Source organism: Grammomys surdaster, unplaced genomic scaffold, assembly GCF_004785775.1.
Source record: "Grammomys surdaster isolate TR1022 unplaced genomic scaffold, NIH_TR_1.0 60, whole genome shotgun sequence".
In the NCBI taxonomy this organism is placed as follows: domain Eukaryota; kingdom Metazoa; phylum Chordata; class Mammalia; order Rodentia; family Muridae; genus Grammomys; species Grammomys surdaster.
In genome coordinates this window covers 6,096,189-6,118,634 of record NW_021604562.1, presented here as the reverse complement: position 1 = coordinate 6,118,634, position 22,446 = coordinate 6,096,189, and the positions used below count along the sequence as shown (strand labels likewise).

Here is a 22,446-nt window from a genome sequence, read left to right as displayed (position 1 = left end):
AAGAAGGCACAGGGCAAAGGCAGCACAGGGTTAGATAACTGCTGTATGCCTGGTGATTACTGGAAAGCAAAGACTGGTGAGGCATGATCCCTTTTCTAAAGTTGTCATTTAGTCATTATTTAAAAAAAAATGTGGACTATCTACATCAAAGATTGGGAAAACAGGTACCGATTTCTCAGTTTCTTTTTGTTGCGTGTAAGAATAATAAGTTCAAACACGGTAGCCCACAATTTCACAGCTACAAGGAACTTTGTGGGTTTTTTTTTCTTTTCAGCACTTACTTGTGTTAGCCAGTTTCTGAAAAAAATTCCCATTCAACATGAATATATTTTATGTTGATCAAATCCACTCCTGACTCCTCACTTCCAACTTCTCCCAGGTACTTCCCCCCATATCGTATTCCCAACGGTGTATCCTCTTACATTTGTATATTGTACCGAGTCCGATTGGTCCAAATGGTGCTGCTCACATGCATGAAGGTATAGGGCCATCCACTGTAGGATGGACAATTCACCACAGGCTCTACCCTTGAGAAAAACTGCCCCCTCTGTAGTCATTGAAAGCCTATAGCTTCTCAACTAGGATTGGGGCTTTGTGAGTCCCACCGCAACGCTGGAACAATGACTAGATTGAGCTTGTGTACGTCTGGTGTAGACAACCAGAGTCGTTGAGAGTTTGACTATAACTGCCTGTCATGTCCAGAATACACAGTTTTTGCAGCAGTCCCTGTAACCTCTGCTTCTTATGATCTTTGTGCCCTTTCTTCTGTGATGTTCCTTGACTTTTGGAGGGAGAGGCATAGAAGAAACTTTAAATAGGTCTGCTCCTTCAAAACATAGATCTTATATTCAACAAGTAATAACTAGATGTTATTATTGCACATAGTGATACATTATGCACTTTGAGATTGCAAAAAAAATGTATAAAGCATAGTTCCTGCTCTTAATTACCTATGGTCTTATAAATAACTGAAAAAACCCTGAAAAATATGAAAGACACATGCTGATCTTTTTACATATACTTAACATATTTTTCTTACTTGGGCAACTTTCAAACTTGCTAGCAAACAAAAAGAAAAGACTAATAACCTTCCTAGTATCCAATAAATTTTTAAAACATTTTAAAAGTTGTTTATTGACAGTTTTTAAAAATTACTTTTAGTTATAAAAAACTACATATATATCATAAATACTTAGAAATAGCTCTACAATATCTATCTACTTAGAATTTTCTTTCCTATATAATTTTGACCTAAATGTCATTTCTCTACCCAAATTTCAGTTTTGTCTTCTTACTTCCTTTTCCTTTCTATTTGTATCCCTTAGTCCTTCTCTGCCAACACCTCCTTGTTTCAGTGTTCATAGTTCTCCAAGACTTTATCACTACAAAATGTAATATCTTTGTTTATTATACCTGTATATGTTTTTCTTTATCAAAACAGTTTTATTATGTTGTTTTCATGTTCCTAAGGCACAATTCTTGAAATCAGTTGGCAGTTTGAAGTCTTAGTACAGTTTTTCTTTAGAATCTATTATTACTGTTGCTAGCTGATTTTAGAATGTAAGATATTCAACTCCCTTGTGCTGCCTTCAGTAATCTACTAGTTTCTCCCTTCAAAGCTACTTTCCTGATCTTTTCCTTACAGATGGCTCCTCATACATCATTCAAAAAATCTCCCAAAGAAATAATCTTTTTTTTTCATTAGATGATATTCTTTTTTTTTTTTTTTGCCAAAATTTGTACTAACCTTTCCAGGATCCCACTCTTGGGTTTTTGTCTGAAGCTGAAGAAGCTCATAGGTTAATTCCATGTTTTCTAGTTCTGGTTTGGGAAATCCAGGTAGTACATTATGCAACTGGAAACCAAAGAGCTCCAGCCAACTGCCAATGTCTGTGAGACACAAAATTTAAAAGAAAAAAAAAACAATGACATTCAAAAGGCACTTTTCAATTTGAAAGATATGCTTCTGCTGTCAATGTTTAGTCCATGGGAAGGTAAAGTGAGCATTCTTCTTATTTGATTCTCTCCAAAGCAATATCCATTCCCCTATGTAGGGAAATCTATTGACTTGTGGGCAATCCCAGGAATAGGCTCAGTTCACTGTAGTGAAACTCATAATATGGTACTGCTTTTAAGACCACCTGGATTGTGACCCTGGCTTTATTCCATGCAACACAATCCTGATTGTTTTATGAGAGTACATTTTCAAGCTTTTATGGATAGAGCATAGAGATAGCTTAAAGGGAAAGAACCAGGATGCAAAAGGATTACACCTGATGAAAAGTCCCATGTTTTTCTTATTCTAGAAAGTGAGACATGCAGAGGGAATATCTCTACAAAATACTGAGACTATGAAATAAGATTGGCTAACAGTAAGTTAGGTCAAGTTCAGTTTAATTGAATTTTACTTATATACCTGTGGTATACTTTGCAACATCTTGAATTTTGCCAACTGGGTAGTTATTCTCAAAGGAGTAGAGGTTGAACGGTTTAGGAAGAAGGTTCAACTGTTTCCATATGTGATGATTAGGCGTTGTCCATCTGCCAGCAACAACATCATAATCCCTTTGCCCAAGATGCACTAATTTAGTAAGAAAATCATAGAGTCCTCCATGAAAACCAATGACGACCTCAAAGTCAGGGTATGTATCATGATAGATGTCACCATAAGGTGTGTATAAAATCTCTTTTATGACCTGACCCCTACTGCTGAACACGGCTAGTGGAGTGCCTGTATTATCGCAAGCTACATAATATTCTTCACCACTGCTTAGCTCCATGGCAATAAGGTGACCTTGGAGATCATAATAAAGAGATGTAATCTCTGAGCTTGTGTGGTTGTACAGATGAGTAACTCTTATGGGGTTGGCAAGGTCTGCATAAAAGAATTGGAGATGTTGTCCTAGGCTGGACTTACTGGCAACGCGTCGCCCAAGCCCATCATAGTAATACTGTACAGTCCAACCAGAAACTCTATTGTAGGCTTTCTGCAGCAGACCATTAGAATTATACTCAAATATATCATTTCCCCTCTGTCTCAGAAAACCATCTTCATCCATTTTATACTGAATTTCCCCTAGTCTAGTGATGCGGTCTCGTAGGTCATATCGGAGAGGAGTAAGACGAGCACTATTCCCATGGCTCAAAAGGTTGATGTTTCCATTCAGATCATAACTATACCGCCACTGGGTTTTGTCATTCACAGAAACAGTTTGAAGTTGCCCATCAGCATCATATTCATAGAAGTACCTTGTGATATTGGCATCTACTCCTACCCTTATATCACATATGACCATCCGGCCCATAGTATCATACTGAATAGTCATCCAGTAAGCAATTGCCTTTAGGATCTCGTATTGGACTTCAATGACTTGTCCATTGGCATTGAAGATCTTGGTGTGCTTCATCACTGTTGTAGTTATAACCTGATTTAAATCATAATTAATTACACTGAATTTTCCAAACTGTTCTGTTCTACCAGAAACATCAACATATCGGTATAGATCTATGGGCAAAGGGGTCTCATTGATCACAGCTTGCATGCTGGTGACACGAAAGTTGTTGTAACTGTAGTCAAACCGTGCATTCACAAGACCTTCTTCACTGAATCGGAAAATCTGACGTCCAATGAGAGGTCCTGTAAGAACGAAAATAAAAATGAGAAAATAGCCATCTGATAAACTAGGCATAATCTTAGAGCTTTTGGTTAAGTATTGATACTTTTATACTTAAAATCATATTGTATTATAGATTGGTCTCAGGTGTCTGATGTCTAGGCATATCAGTGTGTGTGTGTGTGTGTGTGTGTGTGTGTGTGTGTGTATGCGCACACACACATAGCATTTGTCACTAGACATGGAAAGTATTGCATAGTGCAGTTACAGATCAATTTAATTATAGAGACTATCAAAATAATAACCTATCCAGTAGCCTAGAGGGAAGAAACTACTATTATGTTCATGCCGTTTTGCTATCATCACTGGCAAAATGAATTCATTTTAGTTAACCTTTGCTACAAAGTTGGATGGTTAGATTTTCACAATGTCCAACATTCAAGTAACTGGCTTTGGGCATGTTACGAATACAAAAGTTGAAATAAATCCCAGAGTTCTGACTTTTGTCATTAACTGAAGCTTATACAGGTTACCCAGGGCTTGAGCTGCTTTCTGAGCTTCATGTCTTATACACAGATCTCTGGACAGATACAGGGGTGGATATGAACAAGTGCAGGGTTAAGATAGGTACTGAAGTTGTAATTGTTTTGAAAGCTGAGAGAGACAGAACTATATGGTGTGGTATTAAGGAATCAGCTTTCAAGTAGACTACAGCATGCTTCAAATTTACAATGGAAGATAGTATGAAAAGGAAAACGGAAATTTGTTCAGTCAAACATGAGTTAGCATGAGAGGTTAGCACTTCTTTTTATGAATGTGATCATAAAAATATAAAAGAATATGGATGTTGAGGTATACTGCTACCCCATTTCATAACAAACCTGTTTGCCTGTATCTGATTGTGCAGATGAATCCGTCATGCATCAGGTGTATTGTCTTAATCACTCCAGAAGACTCTTCATATGTTAATGTGACCTGAGTGGTGTCATAGAGAATCTCAGACAGTCTCGCTTGCTTTGTGTACTTGTATAAAACTCTGCGCCCAGTCCCTAGATGTAGAGTCTGTAACAGTCGGCCATCTCTACTGTAGTCTTGGATAAAATAAGTGCTACTGTCTGGTGGAGTGTAGATATTACGGTAGTAGCCCACTGAAAGCATGGTTTGTAAGCTGTGGCGCACCATGCTAGGCATGGTGACTGACAGCAGACAATCTGATTGGTCATACTCAAAGATGTAGCGCCGCTGGCTGTGTAAGAGAAGCATCACAGACTGAAACGAGACAAGAAAAAATAGTGTAATTTGTACCACGAATATTTAAGAGATGTAAAGAAATACGCGTTCATCCATTTAACACATAGTTTTCTAGCAATTACTACGTGTCAGGGACTGTGGCAGTTCCCAGTGGATATAGGAGTACACAATAATGTTATCTACTGTCATGGATTTTGCAGTTTAATGGAAAAGAAAGACAAGCAACCAAGTAATCATAATACATTGTGAAATGAGTTAAAACAGGGGATGTTTAAATGACTTCAGGAAAGTAAAGGAAAAATGGTGATCCCATACTTAGGATGGAAGATTCAAGTTGAAACCTAAATAATCTTGGGCAGGCAAAGAAAGAAGGAAAGGAAAGAGTACTTCTGGTAAAGGGTGTAGCATTAGGAGGGGATGAGTATTAAGGAAGCCTATGAAAATGGTCTTTTCCTATAGATTGAGAGGAATTTTGTATGGCCAGAATGTGTGTGGTTTGGGGTAGGTGATAGTGAACGGTAAGAATACAGTTGAATCTAGAACTTGCATGAATTTTTAAGGCTTGAGACTTAAGCCCATTTGCAATAGGGCTGTCAAGTTTTAAGCAAGTCGTAGACAGGCAATTGAGGTGAGAAACAGTCAGGTTGGTGTCTTAAAAAAGGCCACTATTGCTTTTATTTGGGGATGGATTGGAGGGAAATAAAGTGGGGACAGGGCATATCAAGTGTGAACTTTGATCCACTGAAATGCATTGATTTTATACAGTTGTCTTCCTGAAAAGGTGCATGTTGAATATTATCATAGATGCTTTGGAATAAATAATTAACTTTTTCATTTTTCAATCTGACTCATGTTTTAATACTGAGAGAGAGAGAGAGAGAGAGAGAGAGAGAGAGAGAGAGAGAGAGAGGGAATTCTTTGGTCATATCCTGCCCAACATACAATAATTTTTTTTTTAAATTTTAGGATCAGTCATTTGTCAAAGTATAATACTTTGTATGTAGCTGATGTTAATAAATATTGGTTGATATAATTTTAAACAGAAACATGAGTCAGGCCTGCTGGTACAGGCCTATAATCCAGGCTACTCAGGAGTCTAAGGGCAGAAGGGTCACAAGGTCAAGGCTTGCCTGGGATGCAAAGTGAGTTTAAGGCCAACCTCAGTTACTTTGAAAGACTCTGTCTCAAAATAATTTTTTAAAGGGTTGTGAATATAGATCACTGATAAGAGTACATGCCTAGTACGTGTGAGATTATAAATTCAATCCCCAGTACCACAGGAAAGAAAAGTCAGTATCAATTTCTTTACACATAAAAAAAAAGCACTGTTTTATGAAACACTCTGATTCACTGGCAATTAAAACTTATTTTAAAAAGAGATTTTGTTTAATTTGTATGTGGGCATATGCATCTGTTTCTGTATATGCACTTGTAGAGGCCAGAGAAGGATACAAGGTACCCTATTCTAATTCTGCTTTATTTTCCTGAGAAATTATCTTTCAATGAATCCGGAGCCATCCTGGTGGTCAGTAAGTCCCAAGTCCTCCCGTCTCTGTCTCCTAGAGCATTGGAGCTATAGGAAAATGTGAAGCTATGCATGGCGAGCTTTTGTGATGTGATGTGGGTGTTGGGGATTTGAACTCAAGTTCTCATTGTTGTGCAGCAAGCACTCATATACACTACACTACATCCTCAGTGTTTTAACAAAGCACACCATGCTATATCCTCAGTCCTGTAGTCTTTAAATAGAAATGGAAAATTCACCCTAGGTACTCTAATATAACGCTTTAAGAGAGTTTCACCCTTTTGAGAATTACAAAACAACAACAACAAAAAATTAAGTTCAATTTCTGAGCTCTGTGTTGTGAAAACAATAGACATCTTTTCATTTCTGCCTGCAAATCACACAAATAATTGTGACTGTTAATTACTTAAACACATGCAATGTGAATTTTTAGAAATCAGCAGAAGCACGGCGTAATATTGTATGTATGTTACTCAAGGGCACATCCCTCCTATACTTGTGAGAATTCTTGATTTTTCAGTTGTGTGCCAATACCACAAAGTCGGTGTTATTTTCTCATTTAGTTATTATTTCTTCTCCACCACCATCATGTTGGGGATGCAGAAACAGATACAGAAATCCTGTCATCTTGCTACCCATGAAACACCTGCAGCTTGCCACATCTTGTAGTTCAGCCGTTGTGATCTGCAAACCCTCCTGAATAAAAGGCACAATCTTGCGAAGGCCTGGGGACAGGAAGAGAAGCCCTTTCTCCACTAATGCAAAACTCTCCAGAACCAGAAGGAATTGTTCCTATGAATGGGACAGCAGGTGGGAGAACACTGAAGCGGGTGGGGTAGATGCAGTAATTGGTGAAAATACCTTTGTGTTATTTCCACCCCTGAAAGTCTGATTTTTCCAGCTCCTTTCCACTCTCTCTTGTCAGTTTGCCAAGAACAAATGACATCTGTCACTTGTGGTGTGGGCCAGGGACAATCACCATATGGCCGCCACACATTATCCAGCACCATCCTGCCTATTCTAGTACTGTACTAGCTTTGCCAAAAATTTACACTGCTTTGCTATTGTATTCTTTCCTCTGTTCGCTTCCTCTAGCCTGTAGCAAACCTGTGTCTGATCCCTGCTTCTTTGTGGTGCTGACTCTGAGTTGCATTCAAAGCCACCCACCCCCTGTCTGTTTTAAACCTTCCTGCTAATGGCAAAAACATGGAGGAGATGATTAGAAATCTCGCGCATGCTATTGTTTTGTTGTCACAATACCATTTAGCCCCATTTAGCTGCTTTTTCACTTTGGATTGGTATTATTAACAGTTTGTTCCAAAACAATGCTTGTACGTCTATCCACTGTCCACTGTGCTACTGCAGGATAAAAAGCTATTCCTTATTAGTGAGAATAATAGAGTGGGAGGCATGTGTTTTTTAAATAGATTATTATACTGTAAAAGAAATCTCTGTGAAAGGAAATAAAAGAGAACAATCATGGCTGTATACTTATACGAACAAGACTAGAAACGAAAGTAGAAATTTGAAAGGTGTAATAACACTCAAATGATCACCAGATGGCAGTGTGGGGCTACCTAGGAACTGAAGCCAAAGATGTTCTGTCTCTGCAGTAAGCCTTGAAAACAAGCCCAAATAGGCAATTTTGTGTAAATGCGTAAAACTAAACCTTCTTATTAAATGATTATAAAATATATTTAAGGGCACTTTAAAATGGAGCTTGTAAGAGTGATTTTAGGAAACTGAAAGATTTACATCAGATATAATACAAACTTCGTTGCACCTGTCTTCAAAATATAATTAACTTAGAGAAGTGTCATAAATCTAGGCAGAAAATTAATGACTACAGAGAGAAAAACTAAGAAGTAATAATTGATTTTCTTAATAGAGAAAAGACTATTTAAGAAACCGCAGCCATTAGCCAAATACTTATTTTTTTTCTAGTGAATACAAAGCATTGTTCACAAAATGCTATGTGTAACTTTCACCTCCTCTAGAGAAAGTGAAACTATTTTCTTTTCTTTTTTACGAAATTGTTGCATGCTAAGGTTAAAAAAAGTGCGATGCTGATTTTAATATATCATGGTGTCAGCACAGCAAGGAGCTTTGCAAATGTAATGCCAGAATATTTGGGGGTAAAGAAAAATACGTTTTAAAGTTTGAGCATTCTTTCTGTATACTATGAGAAGTAATATGTGCATCCTCACCCATTGAAAGAATGTGGCAGTCAAATCTATGTTAAAAGACAGTGTTAGAAAGAATGGAAGGAGTCACAGAACAGCAAGCCCCTGAAAAAGCACGTAAAAATCCAACCTTTGTTCCCCAGTTTTCTTTAAATCCAAATTTCAAAGATGGTTTTCTTTTCTTCCTTTTCTCTTTTCTGTTTGCTCCTATCTTGATTTACCACCAAGTCGAAGTAAGTGCCAGCTACTTTGAATTATCTATTTATTGTGATTTATATTAAATTATTTCATTTAGGTCCTGCATTTGTTCGGTGAATTAGTTATTTATCACTGGTGATAATAATATTACTAAAATCAATTTCAGAATGAATTAGGAAATTATGGCAAGAATATGGATGACGTGATTAGAAATCTCATGAATGCAACCATTTTATAAGTAGGAAACCATTCCATAATTATGTATTTTGTAGGGTTGGACTTTTGTGGTTATTCTTCTAGTTAAAGAATAAATTACACAGGAAATAAAGGCACAATAAGTAAAAGGCCAAATGATTTGGCTTGTTTCACTGGTCCATAAACAATTGGAAATCATTGAAATTTCTCGTAACATATTATTCTAGGTCAACAGTTCTTCTGTCTTTTTTTTTTGTTGTTGTTGTTCCCTTTTTGTTTGCTTTTGAGAAATTTTGAGAGATTTGTGATTTTCTTGCCTCCCCCTTGTTAGGGCTGGGGATACAGGTATGTGCTACTCTGTTGGGCTGTTTTGCTGTTGTTTTGTTTTAAGGAACTGGTGCTCACTAAATACTTTATTGTATAAAAAGGAGCTGATATAAAGTTTCTTTTGTGTGATTCCCGAAGCAGATGTGACGAAATAAACAGTTACTTTGGAAAAGAGAGACCGTATTTCCTCACTGGTGTCAGAGAAAACTGCATGCAGGGTTGAATTTTAACTTTTCAATAGATATTTTGTTATTATATAGATGGCATAAAAGGGAGAGTCTTGAGAGGCTGAGATCTTACTGTCTGCAGGCAATTAGCTCAGATGGTCACACTCTAGTGCTCTGGAGGCTATAACCCCCTACATGCCCCTAAGGACTGTTGGCTACTTTCCATCTCACGTGGAAGAGCTGGGAAAGAAAAACTGTTAGGTTAGTGGCACGATTTTTTAAAGATATACACATACATGTTTTTAAAATGTGCACATATATCAAAGTTATTAGTAAATTCCTTATGAGACATTTTGACTATGTGTAGATGCTACCAAATAATTTGGATTCAATTAATGTTCCAATGCATTCAATGTAGCCCTCAGCCATGGGATTTTCCCAGTCGTTCTTTGTTGAAATTCAAAAGAGGAAAGATTTGCTCTGTGAGATGCAGATTTCCCCTGCTCAGAATACAGATTACACATTGTAAAAGCTTTCCCTGAAGGGAAGGGCCCTGGGAGGCTATAGCAGAGGACTGCCACCTCTTGCTTTTGCTCCCAAGCAAACTTTGCTGTATCACTTAGGTATTCTTGAGGAGGGAAGTACTTCAACAACTGACTCTGGGAAGTAATAAGTTAGCTGTTTGATGGCAAGGAGCCACTGGCACACCACTTTTCGAAAACCAAACTTTGAGGGTTGTATCAGAAGCACACAAATTGTTCCCTTTTTGCCATGTGTGCCATAATGTCTTGTGACCCTTCTAAGAGATATTGATTACCTGGGGGAAAGAAAGTATCTTCTAATTTTCCTAGGAATGAACTCAGGAACAACAAATTCAATTGAAATGACTTAATTTGGAAGAAAACATTTTATATCTTAGGAGGGGATCAGACTTGGCAATGGTAGATCAAGGTTAATTGTTCTTCTTGTCTACTGGTAATGATATGAGTGAAAATTTTTCTGCTGTGTAGGGGCTAACGTTTCACCAATCATTCATGTGGTGAGATTTATATTCCTTTTATTCCAGAGAGCATCAGCTCCCATTATGGATACCGGTGGAAACTTAGTACACACAAAAGACTACTACCAATTAGTACTCCCTGTCACCATTCCCTTGGGCTAATTATTTTTGAGAATTAGTCCTCAAATGTGTACAACAAAAATTTCACTGGCTGTGGTAAGGAAAAAAAACCCTTATTTGTTGGGCAAGAGGTCTTTTACTGGAGCTGAGATACATTAACACAGAGGAGTGTTGGAATGTACTAGCTATTTTCTCTCAGGATGAGCTTTCATAATAATACAGACACCTTTTCAAGGGGATGAACAAATACGCTCAAATGAGTAGAAAGCTAAGCCATTATCCAGACTTCAGCTTGAAAAAAAAAAACTTGGCAGAGGATAGGGATGGGGATGTTTTCAGCTGAAAAACAGCCTATCTGTACAGGTTCACGATGGAGTTTTGTTATTTATGCAGTGAGAACATAGATTTTTCTCCTGTAGGTCCTCATAAAGTTGGATACTTAGGGTCATCTTCAATATTCTTATTCATTTTCCCTTCCATATACTTACCTTTTCTAAGTAGGTATAGCTCCAAATTTTCCCATCAGCCCAAGTTCTTGAGATTATTTTTCCACTCTGGTCATACTCCATCTTTTCATTCCAGGTTCCCCTTTGAATAAATGTGACTAATCCTGAAGGCGAGTATGTGATGTTCACTTCATTATATCTGCTCACAGGAGACCACAGAATAGGTCGGCCAGTCTGATCGTAAAGAATTCGAAGGGTGAATTTTCGGTGGTCATCATAGATCTTCCCAGTGCGGGTCATATGATCAAAATCAATGGAAAGTAGGTTTCTGTTATGGGCCTACACAAGAGAAAGATGAAATTTATTTTATGTACTGCTTTGATTCATCATCTAGTGCATTCCCAATCCTGAAGCGTTTCTGGATGCTCCAAGGATGGAGACTTTCTCACCACTGATCCCTCATTGTTTCATATTCTTTATCTAACAGTTATTTTTATTTCCTCACCATAGTGTACAGTCATGGAGGGATAAGGCCATGTTTTACTTCCTGGCAAAGTGCCTGGTATAATCTTGACCTTCATCATCTTGGTGATGATTGTGTTTCTCCACTAAAGACTCAGGTAAGCTACCACAGTTTTCAGTGATCACATGATCATCTTTTACGTGAATTAGATATGAGTTAGAATGGGGATTCCTGGCTTGTTTCACCCTTTGTAACTAATCAAGTGGTAAATAAGGAAAAAAAAAGGAAAAGAACACAGCAAGCTCAAACTGCTTTGGACTTTTCCTGTTCATCTGGGCTCAATGAACTTGACATCCTAGTGGAACTCAGAGTATCTAATGAGGGGACCCCACATAACCACATTTCCAGGTGAGGCTGGCAGGTAAACATGGGGGCATTGATAGTAAGTTTAGATTCAAGTAAAACAAACAAACAAACAAACAATAACTACACTTTGGATTAGTCCTGGTCACAGGCACCTTGAAACTTTACAGTTGACTCAAAGCAATCTCTAGTCAAGGAACTTGACTAGGACTTTATCAATGACAACACTTAGCGTTGCCTGGCTTTGATGCAATCCAGTTAAGTTCACCTGAGAGATGCAGAGAGTAGAATAGCCTACTAAAAGAATTAAAACTTCTAAGTTGGTGGTTTAGTCCCTGGGAGCTCTGGGGAGGGGTCTGATTGGTTGATATTGTTGTTCTTCCTATGGGGTTGCAAACCCCTTCAGCTTCTTCTGTCCTTCCCCTAACTCCTCCATTGAGGACCCTGTGCTCTGTCCAATGGTTGGCTACTAGCATCCCCTCTGTATTTGTCAGGCTCTGGCAGAGCCTCTCATAAGTCAAAAGACTTGGTGGCTTATCAAAACAACTGGACAAGTGACCCAGTTTTCTAGTTCTCATCTAGGAATGGCAGTATTGGGCAGACACATCACTTCTGCTATGACTTGCTGATTATAGCACAATCATTCAGAAAACACAGTACTGAAACTGTGTGTATGTGTGTTTGTGTGTGTGTTTGTGCGTATCTCTGTGTATGTGTGTCTGTGTGTTTGTGTGTGTTTCCAGGAAAGGGTAACTCTTCTTTTTAAGCTCGTGGTTTTCATTAAGAGAGTTCAGTACCTGAAGAAAAGGGGATCTCTGAAATAAGGGAGGGTAGAATTCTGGGAAGAACTTTTGAAATGGATTTAATTTTAGTTAGTTTGGTGTGATTAACTGTGAGTTTTAGTAGGTCTTCTGCCTTACTATAAATATAACTTCACTTTGAACTAATTGACATGTGAAGTTGAAAAATGGCAGAGACATAATATACTCCCACCCAGCTTTCAGAGGAGATGATGTGATTTGGGTGGAGAAGGGTCAAGTGTATCTGGCAGAATTGAAGGCAAGAATAAAAAAGGAAAGAATTTGAGAAGTATAAGTAAGGGTGAATAGGACTCAGGAGACTCAGTTACTGGCCTGCATACCAGTCGTTTTTCCCCCTCCTGGTGCTTCTTTTACTATCTGTGAAATGGGAGTGGCATTTATCCAACATTTACCATTAATGGATATCGAAAGAGATACCACTTTATACACCAAAGCCTTGCTAAAATGTAAACTTAGGAAACTGTAAAGGAACAATAACCATTATTTTAAAAATACACAATATACTGACCATTTCTCTCATTTTATTTAGGCCTGTGAATAGGCCCACATGCCAAATGCCAAGGTAATTTCAGCTTGGTTTAAGACATTTATACGGGCAAGATTTGTCAGCACGCTTCCATACAGAATGTCAAATGACTGGTTAATGAGATATGAACAAAAAAGAAAAACAACAGAAATTTTACATTTGAGCTCGACTCTATTACATACAGTCAGAGCAAATTTGATCCATTAGTTCATTCAACTAAACTTTGTTAACTTAAAAAGAATATGTTTTTAGACTTATCTACTTTATGTGTACGAATGTGAACTACCTGAGTGCCCAGGGCTGATAAATGCTTGTGAGCTGGCATGCTGTGACTCGATCTCAGGTCTTCAGCAAGAGGATCAAGTGTGCCTAACCACTGAGCCATCTCTCCTGGTGGTCAAGAATCTCTTTGCCTGAAAATTATAAACTATGCTCCCACAAAAATTTCATAAGCACATGCATGGACATTGGGATAGAATACCAGTTGGCCATCGCACCCTCTTGAAACCCAACTGTGAAATGTCTATGGGTACTCAGGAATCAAAGTTTCAATTCCAGATAGACTTCTTATTTTAGTGGCATTAATGACTACAAAGTCCCCACTTCTATATCTGAATCTTGTCTTTCCTTTCTCAGTAACTTGCTATACATTGGTTCTCAAAAATTAACTTCATCCATATTCCATTAGTATCAAAGGAGATTTTTTTTTTCAAAACTTCCCTACATTGGAAAATATAGAAACGTATAGAGGAAATCATGATCTGAAATTCCACCATCTAAGGAGAATTTCTATTCATTCTTACTGTATTTCTTCTCATTTATCTTACTCTTGGAGACATTTTTTCATACATTAAAATAATATATAACTAGGATAGCACTTAGCATTGTGTTCTTTTTCTGCCAATGTTTTATTGCCACTATTTCCACATTGATATGTATTCTTGATATATAGCTTTCAATGGTTGCATAATATTTTAACTACATGATAAATACCTGTGAGTTCATTCTCCCATAGCTGAATATTAACATTCTTATTTTCATTTCCTTTTGCACCTTATGATTTGGTGAATATTTTTGTCAATATATATTTCTATAACATAGATCTTATAAAAAATTATTGTATTAAATGACAAGCATGTATTAAAAGACTCTAGATGTGATTTGAGAGGTTGTTGAATTGCACTCAAGGTTGCCCAAGATTCATATTCCACTTGATTAGTAGTGGAAGACCTATCTCGTCTTATCCTCAGCAATATTGTTAGTAGTTTTCTGGATGTGAGATTGAGAAAATGGTACTTTACTATGAAATTTGCATCTATTTGATTGATAATGAGAATGAGGTTGATTTTTTTTTAAATTATTGACCATATGCATGTCTCCCACAAATTGCCTGTTCATGCCTTTTGACAGTTTTTCTACAGCAATGTGGAAACTGGTCTTTTAAAACATGCTTTGGTCTCTGTTTCATCATCACTTGGCCAAGGCTTTAATTTTGAACTTCTGCAAAAAAGGACCAAAAACATGCCATGTCATGAATTCTAGTCAGAAGACCAATAATTATTCAAATTATTCTTTTGTAGAACTGCTCTTAGTCTCAGAGGGTAGGTTTAATTCAGCTACTTCAGGGACAGATTTGGGACTTCTGGGATTTTTAAACTGTGTGCAGCAAATGTGTGCAGTGTTGTACTGCAAAAAATGTACACTAGTCTGCTGTGATCACCTAAAAGGTGCTAGAAAAGCACATAGTTCCTGTCTTGTGGCACTTGGGCTTCTTGGATACTTATAGGAACCAGGTGTTGTTTTTTCAACTACCTTTCCTGTGGTTTTATAGTCACATATCTCCAACTGTAATACCGTTTATTTATAACAGCTACAAAATACTTATGTACTCCCAGAGAGAGTTGTAACTATTACAATTTATGTTATAATGATAGTTAAAGAGCCAAGGTAACAAGTGATTTTTGGTCCAACTAAATTTATGGTTTTATTTGTCTGAGAGATGAACAAAGAACACATTTCTTAATAAAGTCACTATGACTCTATAAGCGAAATCCACCACAAAGTCAGCATAGGAAGACTCCATCTAATGCCCTTTCTCTCTGCCTCTTGGGACTTGTACAGCAGTGTATCTCTGTTTCAGAGTAAAGCATTCTGATATTCTAACGCTGCTAGTCAAATGCTCCTGAAACACTTATTTCAAAGTTAGGTTTGGAAGTTAAAATTCACCAAGGACAAAAAGGGATGAAATAATCAAAGATGCTATAGTTTTCCTCTATTTATTCTCTGTGGAGACCACACACAAGAAAGCTGCAAGGTAATTGCTTTCAGGTGAGCCTTCTTAACCTCTGTCCAGAGTACCTATGTGCTGCCAGCCTCTAAGATGGGCATTAGAACTAGGCTAAATGCCACTGACTGCTCAGGTCATGGGTAAGGTTGGAAAAATCCATATTCATACACATGCTTGCTCTTCTCTAAGACAATAGCTCTTGATCCAAGCATGGGCCAACACTCCTTAGTTCCATTGTATTTCTGGACAATCTATACTGATCCCTCTCCTGGAAAAGAGAGAGTGACAATAGTCTCAAGTTTTAAAGGGGACCTTTTGGACAGTTGTACAATGAATGAGACATTCGAATTTGGCAGTTAAACAGTATTTTGTAGTAAGAAAAATGAGCATACTTAGTTTTTCAATAGAGGAAGATGTGCATTGCTGCATGCGTCCTCTGGTTTCCATTAGGGTTTTCCTTTCCAAACTATACTAAGGAGAGGGATTTAATTTTTGTTTACAGTTGAATCAGAGAGAAAGGAAGGGAGAATGCACTCTGGTGAGCTGTGGAACACGATTGCCAGCAGAACTGAAAGGTTCTGAGTGTGTGGATGGCTGGAGGAGGGGCCTCCAGAGGCAGCTGTCCTGTGTCTACATCCTGCCTTTTCTCAAGCGTTTATGTTTTAATTAGCTAAGAGAAAACTTCACCCCTTCATATTTAACTGATTCAGATAGTAAGTTACTGCTGTATTAGATTGATCTATGGTGTTTAATAGCTGTGCTCTACACAAAAGGAAATTTTCTGTTTTAACTGATGACACATACACACAGACACATGCACACACAAGAACACACACACAAGGAAACACACACACACACACACACACACACACACACACACACACACACATCCCAGAACTTCAATCAAGGCAGTTGATTTTCTTTCCTCTGTAAGGAGGAGAAGGCTGTCAAGGAGACTATCTAGCATTTCAGGTCATAGTACAACCTAATTACGTGTTAAATTTTGCTGAAGACAGAAGGTGAATAAGAGACAGACCAAACAACATCAAAGTTTGAAAGTTGTATGGCATCGCATTTTTATGAAGTCAATGAATGGGCAGAAAGCTCAAAGCTGATTTTAAAGTAGCCCATGCTGGTCTACTCTCACTAGTTTTAAGGTAATTAGTATTGGACTTTTAAAGATCAATCAGTACATTAATTCAACAGATTTTATGTTTTCCTGATATCTCCAGTTTAACAATTAAAAGCTACTCAGGCCTGCTTTTATTTCAGAGTTGCTTATAAATGAAATTGCATGTCTTCAGAGTTAGTATTAGCCAGGGATAGCCATTTATGATTCCATTTTTCTGTTTTTCAGTTTTGTTCTCAAGATACTTTCTCTATGTTGACATTTCACAAAATGTTAGTAATAGAAGAGATATTAAGAGATTCTCAGATTTATTGAGCCAGCCTTTCTGTGTTCAAATCCTGGAATCTGTAAAATGAGAATTACTAAGACCCCCACCTGACGAGATGTTAGGAATGATGAATAAGTCAACATATGGTTATGTACTTAGTAAGGCCCCGTCAAATGCCATTGTCATTATGGTTTATGGTAATATTACCACTACTAATAGAGACTGCACAGTGCATATGCCTCATTTATAGATAGAAAGTTGCAAAATCACTGCATGCCAATTCTTTCTTCCAGTCTCATACTTCTCACCTGAACTCAATTATATCCTTTAACATGAATACCTTTTACTCTAACTTGTTCTTATTTAAGTACTTTCCTGTTGATTACTTGGTCTTGATAGTCTTGTAACACATATTTAAAAATCATAGAAATTAATTAATGCTTATACATAGGTTAAATCACATGTGAAATAATACTTCCATCTCAATTATTTTAGTAAGGCTATTTCAAGACCAAGAAAAAGTAGTTTTTAAATGATTTGAAGACTCCAAGAAAACCCTCATTCTAAAACACAACACTATCTATCAGTTTTGGTGCCTGACATTTTCTGTCTCCAGATTATTTCTTGGTGTTGGGGGCAGAAACACTGAAGACTACAGATACACGTTTAAAGTAGATTAATATACCTCTAAAGACTACAGATATATGTTTAAAGTGGATTAATATACCTCTAAACTGCTCCTTATATAACTTTTCTCAAAAAGAAGGAAGTCAAAAGGGAGAGGAATGAGAACTTCAACTCTACAGCTGATGGCCGTCAGGCCGTTTCTGAAAATAGAAGTGAATTCTAGTACACTTTTGGCTTACTCTCCAATTCTCTGCTAATTGCCAGCTTCAAACCCTGTGTTTTAGCAAGAATTTTTGTCCCTTTGTGATTTCAGATCACATGTGAATTTAAAAATCATTTGTACTTAAACATTATACTCTGAGGCTAGAAGATAGTAAATTGCCTGCTGTATAAGCAGAAGGACATGAGTTCGATTCCTAGCACCCATGTAAGAAAAGTCAGGCACAGTAGTGTGCACTTACAATTTTAGGGCTAGGGAAATGGAGACAAGAATTCCCCTTCTGCTGGCTATCTAGCAAGCCTAGCCTAATTGGCGAGCTCTAGGTCTCAGTAAGAGACTGCATCTCAAAAAACCAAGGTAGATGACTTCTGAGAATAACACAAGAGAATAACTCTGTCTCCACATACACAAGCACACACACACACACACACACACACACACACAGACACACACACACACACACAACCTGTACCCTTTTCAGTATCCTTTTCAGTTGTCTTTAAACAGAGGAAAAATCACCTGTGATGGTATTAGTATTCTACTTGACTCTTTGAGTTTGTTTTAAATGCTTTTTCAATTATTTATTTCTCTAAAGAAGATAGAGTAAGCTGTAGTTCCTAGATTTTGCTGCTCACTCTCTGAAAATCTTATAAAGGACTCTGGGATCCAATACTAGGATAAGTCTCATTATGACATGGTTACCCACAGACACAGCAAGGTGCAATGTGGTTGTAGCTCCTAAAGCAGTTTGCTTTTGGCAAATGTCCAATTCTTTGACAATTCCCTCTATTGTTATCTATACTCTAATTTCTCTATTGTCCAGGGAAATATATTTATGGGACAGATTGATACAGCAGACAAAAAGATACATAGATTGGAGGCAGAAGTATTTTACTTGTGATTTAGACACAACTCAAATTAGGGGAAATAGATTTAAAAAAAATAAATGAAATTTAAGGATGTTAATGTGATTTATTTCACTTAATTATGCCTGTGAAGGATGGCAGATCTAACAGATCCCTGACCTGGGTGGCCTGCACATGATGTTTCCCAACAGCTTGCTTCCCTCATCTTGACTTTGTATGAGTGGGGAAGAAATCCTAGTGATCTTGGGAGGAAACTAATTCTTGTATTTATTTTTGAAAAAAAGATTAAAAATTAGAAAGATGTGTTTCTCCCAATTTTCTTTCCATCTGGGAAGTCTGGGGCTATGATATTTAGATTTTGGAACATGGGATGTCCATCATCTTACCAGATGGCCCTTTAAATGAAGCTGTCCTTTTGTGCCTGGACAATTAGTTTTTCATGACCTGCTGCCCAAGCACATTTACAAATCACAAGAGTGGCCTTTTAGAGGTGTCCCAGTGCTCACAGCATGGCAAGGGTCTCTATATCCTTGCTATCCTGGAACCTGACTATGTGAACCTCTGTCCATGTTCTGGAGCAGCAGATTTTTCAGAAGAAACAAATGATTCAGTCATGGCACCTCAGAACTGGAGAGCATCAGGGACCCCTGTTCTTTACAGGTATACTTACAAATGGCTCATTGCATATTTAGCCAGAAAATGAGAATATTGTCATCAGCTGTTTGCTTGAAAATCTGCCAGAAGTGAAGGGTGATTTTCTCAGAACTAAAAATATCAATGAGCAAAGAATAATTGCTTTATCTGACTTAATCTACGGCTGTCCTTTATCCCACTAGGCATTCCATTCCCTGCTTGGCACGGGGAAACCAAGGCAGCAAGGTACCAAATCCTGTGAATGGGGAGGGAAGGTGAGCATTGACCAGTTAAACAGCTTCTCTTCTCCTTTTATCTCCTTCATGCTTTCTTTGCCTGGAGGCCAGCCAGTTGTCCTGAACCACCCACACTTGCCAGTACATTAGAGTCGATTATTTGTCTCTTTTTGTCAGCATTGAAATGAGGAGTCAGGCTTTGCCAAGGTGCCTGTACTGAGTGGGGCAATGATTTATAGATTAATTATTTTAAGGAACAAGGCAGCACAGCATGCTGCAGTGGAAACAGTGCCATACCAGGGGAATACCTGCATCTCAGCTCTGGCACCGAGCTGTAATAGCTGTTTGACTTTGGTCAAATCAGTTGACCTCTCTGAGCCTTGGTGTCTTTCTCTGTAAATTGGGAATAACAACAATTGATGGCTGTGGTGATCAAATAAAATTCTGGCGGTGAGAGCATTTTGTTAACCCTGAGGCACTAAATCTATGTAAAAGACTGTTATTAAATTTCTAGGGACCTGCACAGTCACAGCACCTAGCCAATAAGGGGCCCAATCCTTCATTTCCAAGACCCCAGGGAGTATATTTGAAGTTACATAGAGTAAAAAAGCCTGGAGTTTGTTGCAAATGTGGGTCAACTTATAATTAGCACTTACTAAACCCATTTGTTTCCAGTACTAAACTGATCCTCAGGGTTTTATGGCTACTAGCTTTTCAAAAGTAAGAAAACTTTGGGTTATAAGGTACAAATTCTGGTTGACAATTTCTATTATATGAATCTGCAGGGGAGAATACAGAGTGAGCCACCCTAGAATATCCTAGGGTCACATAGTAGTAGAGAATGGGTTACCCTAAAGAGTGAAAAATCCCCAAGCTTACAGTCTATCTGATTAGATTCATAATATTTTTAATAAGTTCATAAGCTGGAGGAGGAACTAAAAGATCAATTTTTCTGTGAGTAGCCATTAGGATGATAAGCTATTTGTAGAGACTTCTTTCTTTGGCATAGCACTACATATCTACTTCACAGAAATGCCTTTAATCCTAGTACTCAGTTTATGGCAGGAAAACCATCAGTTTGAGCACTCACTGGGATACAGAAAGGGACATGGTCTCAAAATCAAACACAAACCACTGTGACAATGCGTCATTTTAAAACAAGGTATAAAATTGTTTATCGCGGTCAGATCACTTCACTTTCCCATTCAAATTTCTATGCAGCAACTATATTTCTTGAAGAACTCAGACATAAATGCTGACTTTCATACACATCTAGAGCTTTGTGTATTTGACTGGATTCACTTCTTAATTCAGGAGCCTATCTGGCAAATGTTCTATTACAGACTAATCAATAGAACTGAAACATACAAATTGACTTGTTCAACTAGACAACTACAGTAGCTATTATTAAAAAAAAAGCCAACTACTAAAGGCTGTTTTTATGTGCCATCAATAGCGCTGGTTAAAAAGTAAGCACACTTGTAGATGAACTTTTCTGCATCAAAGACACGTGACTGGTTGGTTTACTGCTTCTCTCTGCAGCATGATGGATGGTTGGTGGTTGTATTTCTACAGCATTCAATTCACCATAGTTCTTTTATAGTGAGTGAAAAGAATACAAGCATTTTCTGTATCCTGGGTGTGATGCAGATGTTCTGAGGCCCAGCCTCAATAATGAATACTTCCTGCAGACTGGCAGTTGTTCTAATGCTAGTCAAGTTGCCAATACATCGGTTAGTGTTCAAGAAGGGACAGGTAGAGAGGGTGCTGTGGTGTTAGTAAGCTTCCTGCACTGCAAGGCAGTGCTTCTGACAGAGCACTCTGCTTAACTGTAGGGAACTGTTTTTGGTAAAGACTTGAGAACGCCTGAAAGCTTTCAGTTCCCTCAGATGAGCTCATTTGAGCACTCGATCTCAGTCTCTGTCCGGTTCTTTGCTCCCATGACTCTACGATGTATATACAGCAATGGGATTGCCTATCGACTTTGCCCTCCCATGTTGCCTTTGTGCAATGGTGCCTTCTGTCTTACATCTTTTCTCTCCACCCAAAAGTGAGAACCTGGGTAACTTGGGGAATCTAATAAGCATCTCCAAGGAAGCCTGGAATGGGTACTCAAGGGCTCCTTGACTAAACATATTTCTCCAGCCCTAGACTTTCTTGGTGCCTGAAATTGCTATGATTAGAGTACTTTAGCTGGCTAATGACAAAGAAAGCTCCTATTAGAATGCACATTTAAGGATACTGAACCATTATCAGCCATTAGCACTCTCTCTTGAATTAGTGTATCACACAAGCTAGTCAGTCACCTGGAAAAGCTTTGGAGAAGTGAGACTTCAATCTAGGAAGGCTCTTCACTTTCTAAGGGAATCCATGAACTTTTGTCCTTTGTTAAAAAGGGAAGGCCTTACTCACCCTCAGTCTTCTCTCAAAAGCTGAAACGTTGCCTTTGTTTTGCTCCTTTCTCTGTCTCCACTCAATGAGATTTGCATTATGCTCTCCAGGCAATGAAATGTTACATTTGCCCAGAGTGGGGTTGACAGCCCCTGCCAGGATGTGGGGCTCCGAGCTGAGGTTGATCTCCATCCCACTGGCAAAGGTGACACGTAGTGAACCGTCTGGACTCACCCGATAGGTACTTTGAGTATTTTCTGTAGACAGATGAGCAAAGGAGAGGGGAGGGAGGAGAAATAGGAAGAGGAAGAGGGGAAGGAGGAAGAGGAGGAGGAGGAGGAGGAGGAGGGGTAAAGTTGAGCTCCAGGAGACACATTTAAGGCTGAGCAGATGGGGCATCGGGGCCTAACTGCATGCTAAGCTAGACCCCCTACTCTGACATATATTTTCCTTACCCATTTGGGTCCTGTTATTTTCACAGCTGGGGTATATCTTGTGAACAGGATAAAATACTGCTGTGTCACACTGTAGTCTCAGTCTCAGTCTCTCTCTCTCTCTCTCTCTCTCTCTCTCTCTCTCTCTCTCTCTCT

At 38.2% G+C, this 22,446-nt stretch overlaps 1 protein-coding gene across 3 annotated transcripts in view; it reads right to left on the bottom strand.

Annotated features, from left to right (window-relative positions):
- Positions 1–22,446, bottom strand: part of Tenm1 (teneurin transmembrane protein 1) — a 559,933-nt gene that overhangs the window by 837 nt on the left and 536,650 nt on the right. For all 3 annotated transcript variants that reach the window (XM_028753445.1, XM_028754767.1, XM_028754112.1), the window contains 5 exons: positions 21,878–22,113; positions 11,069–11,365; positions 4,496–4,883; positions 2,417–3,637; positions 1,748–1,890 (listed from right to left, as the gene is read on the bottom strand). In XM_028753445.1, coding sequence (XP_028609278.1) covers positions 1,748–1,890; positions 2,417–3,637; positions 4,496–4,883; positions 11,069–11,365; positions 21,878–22,113 — 2,285 coding nt within the window. The remainder of the gene's footprint in view (positions 1–1,747; positions 1,891–2,416; positions 3,638–4,495; positions 4,884–11,068; positions 11,366–21,877; positions 22,114–22,446) is intronic.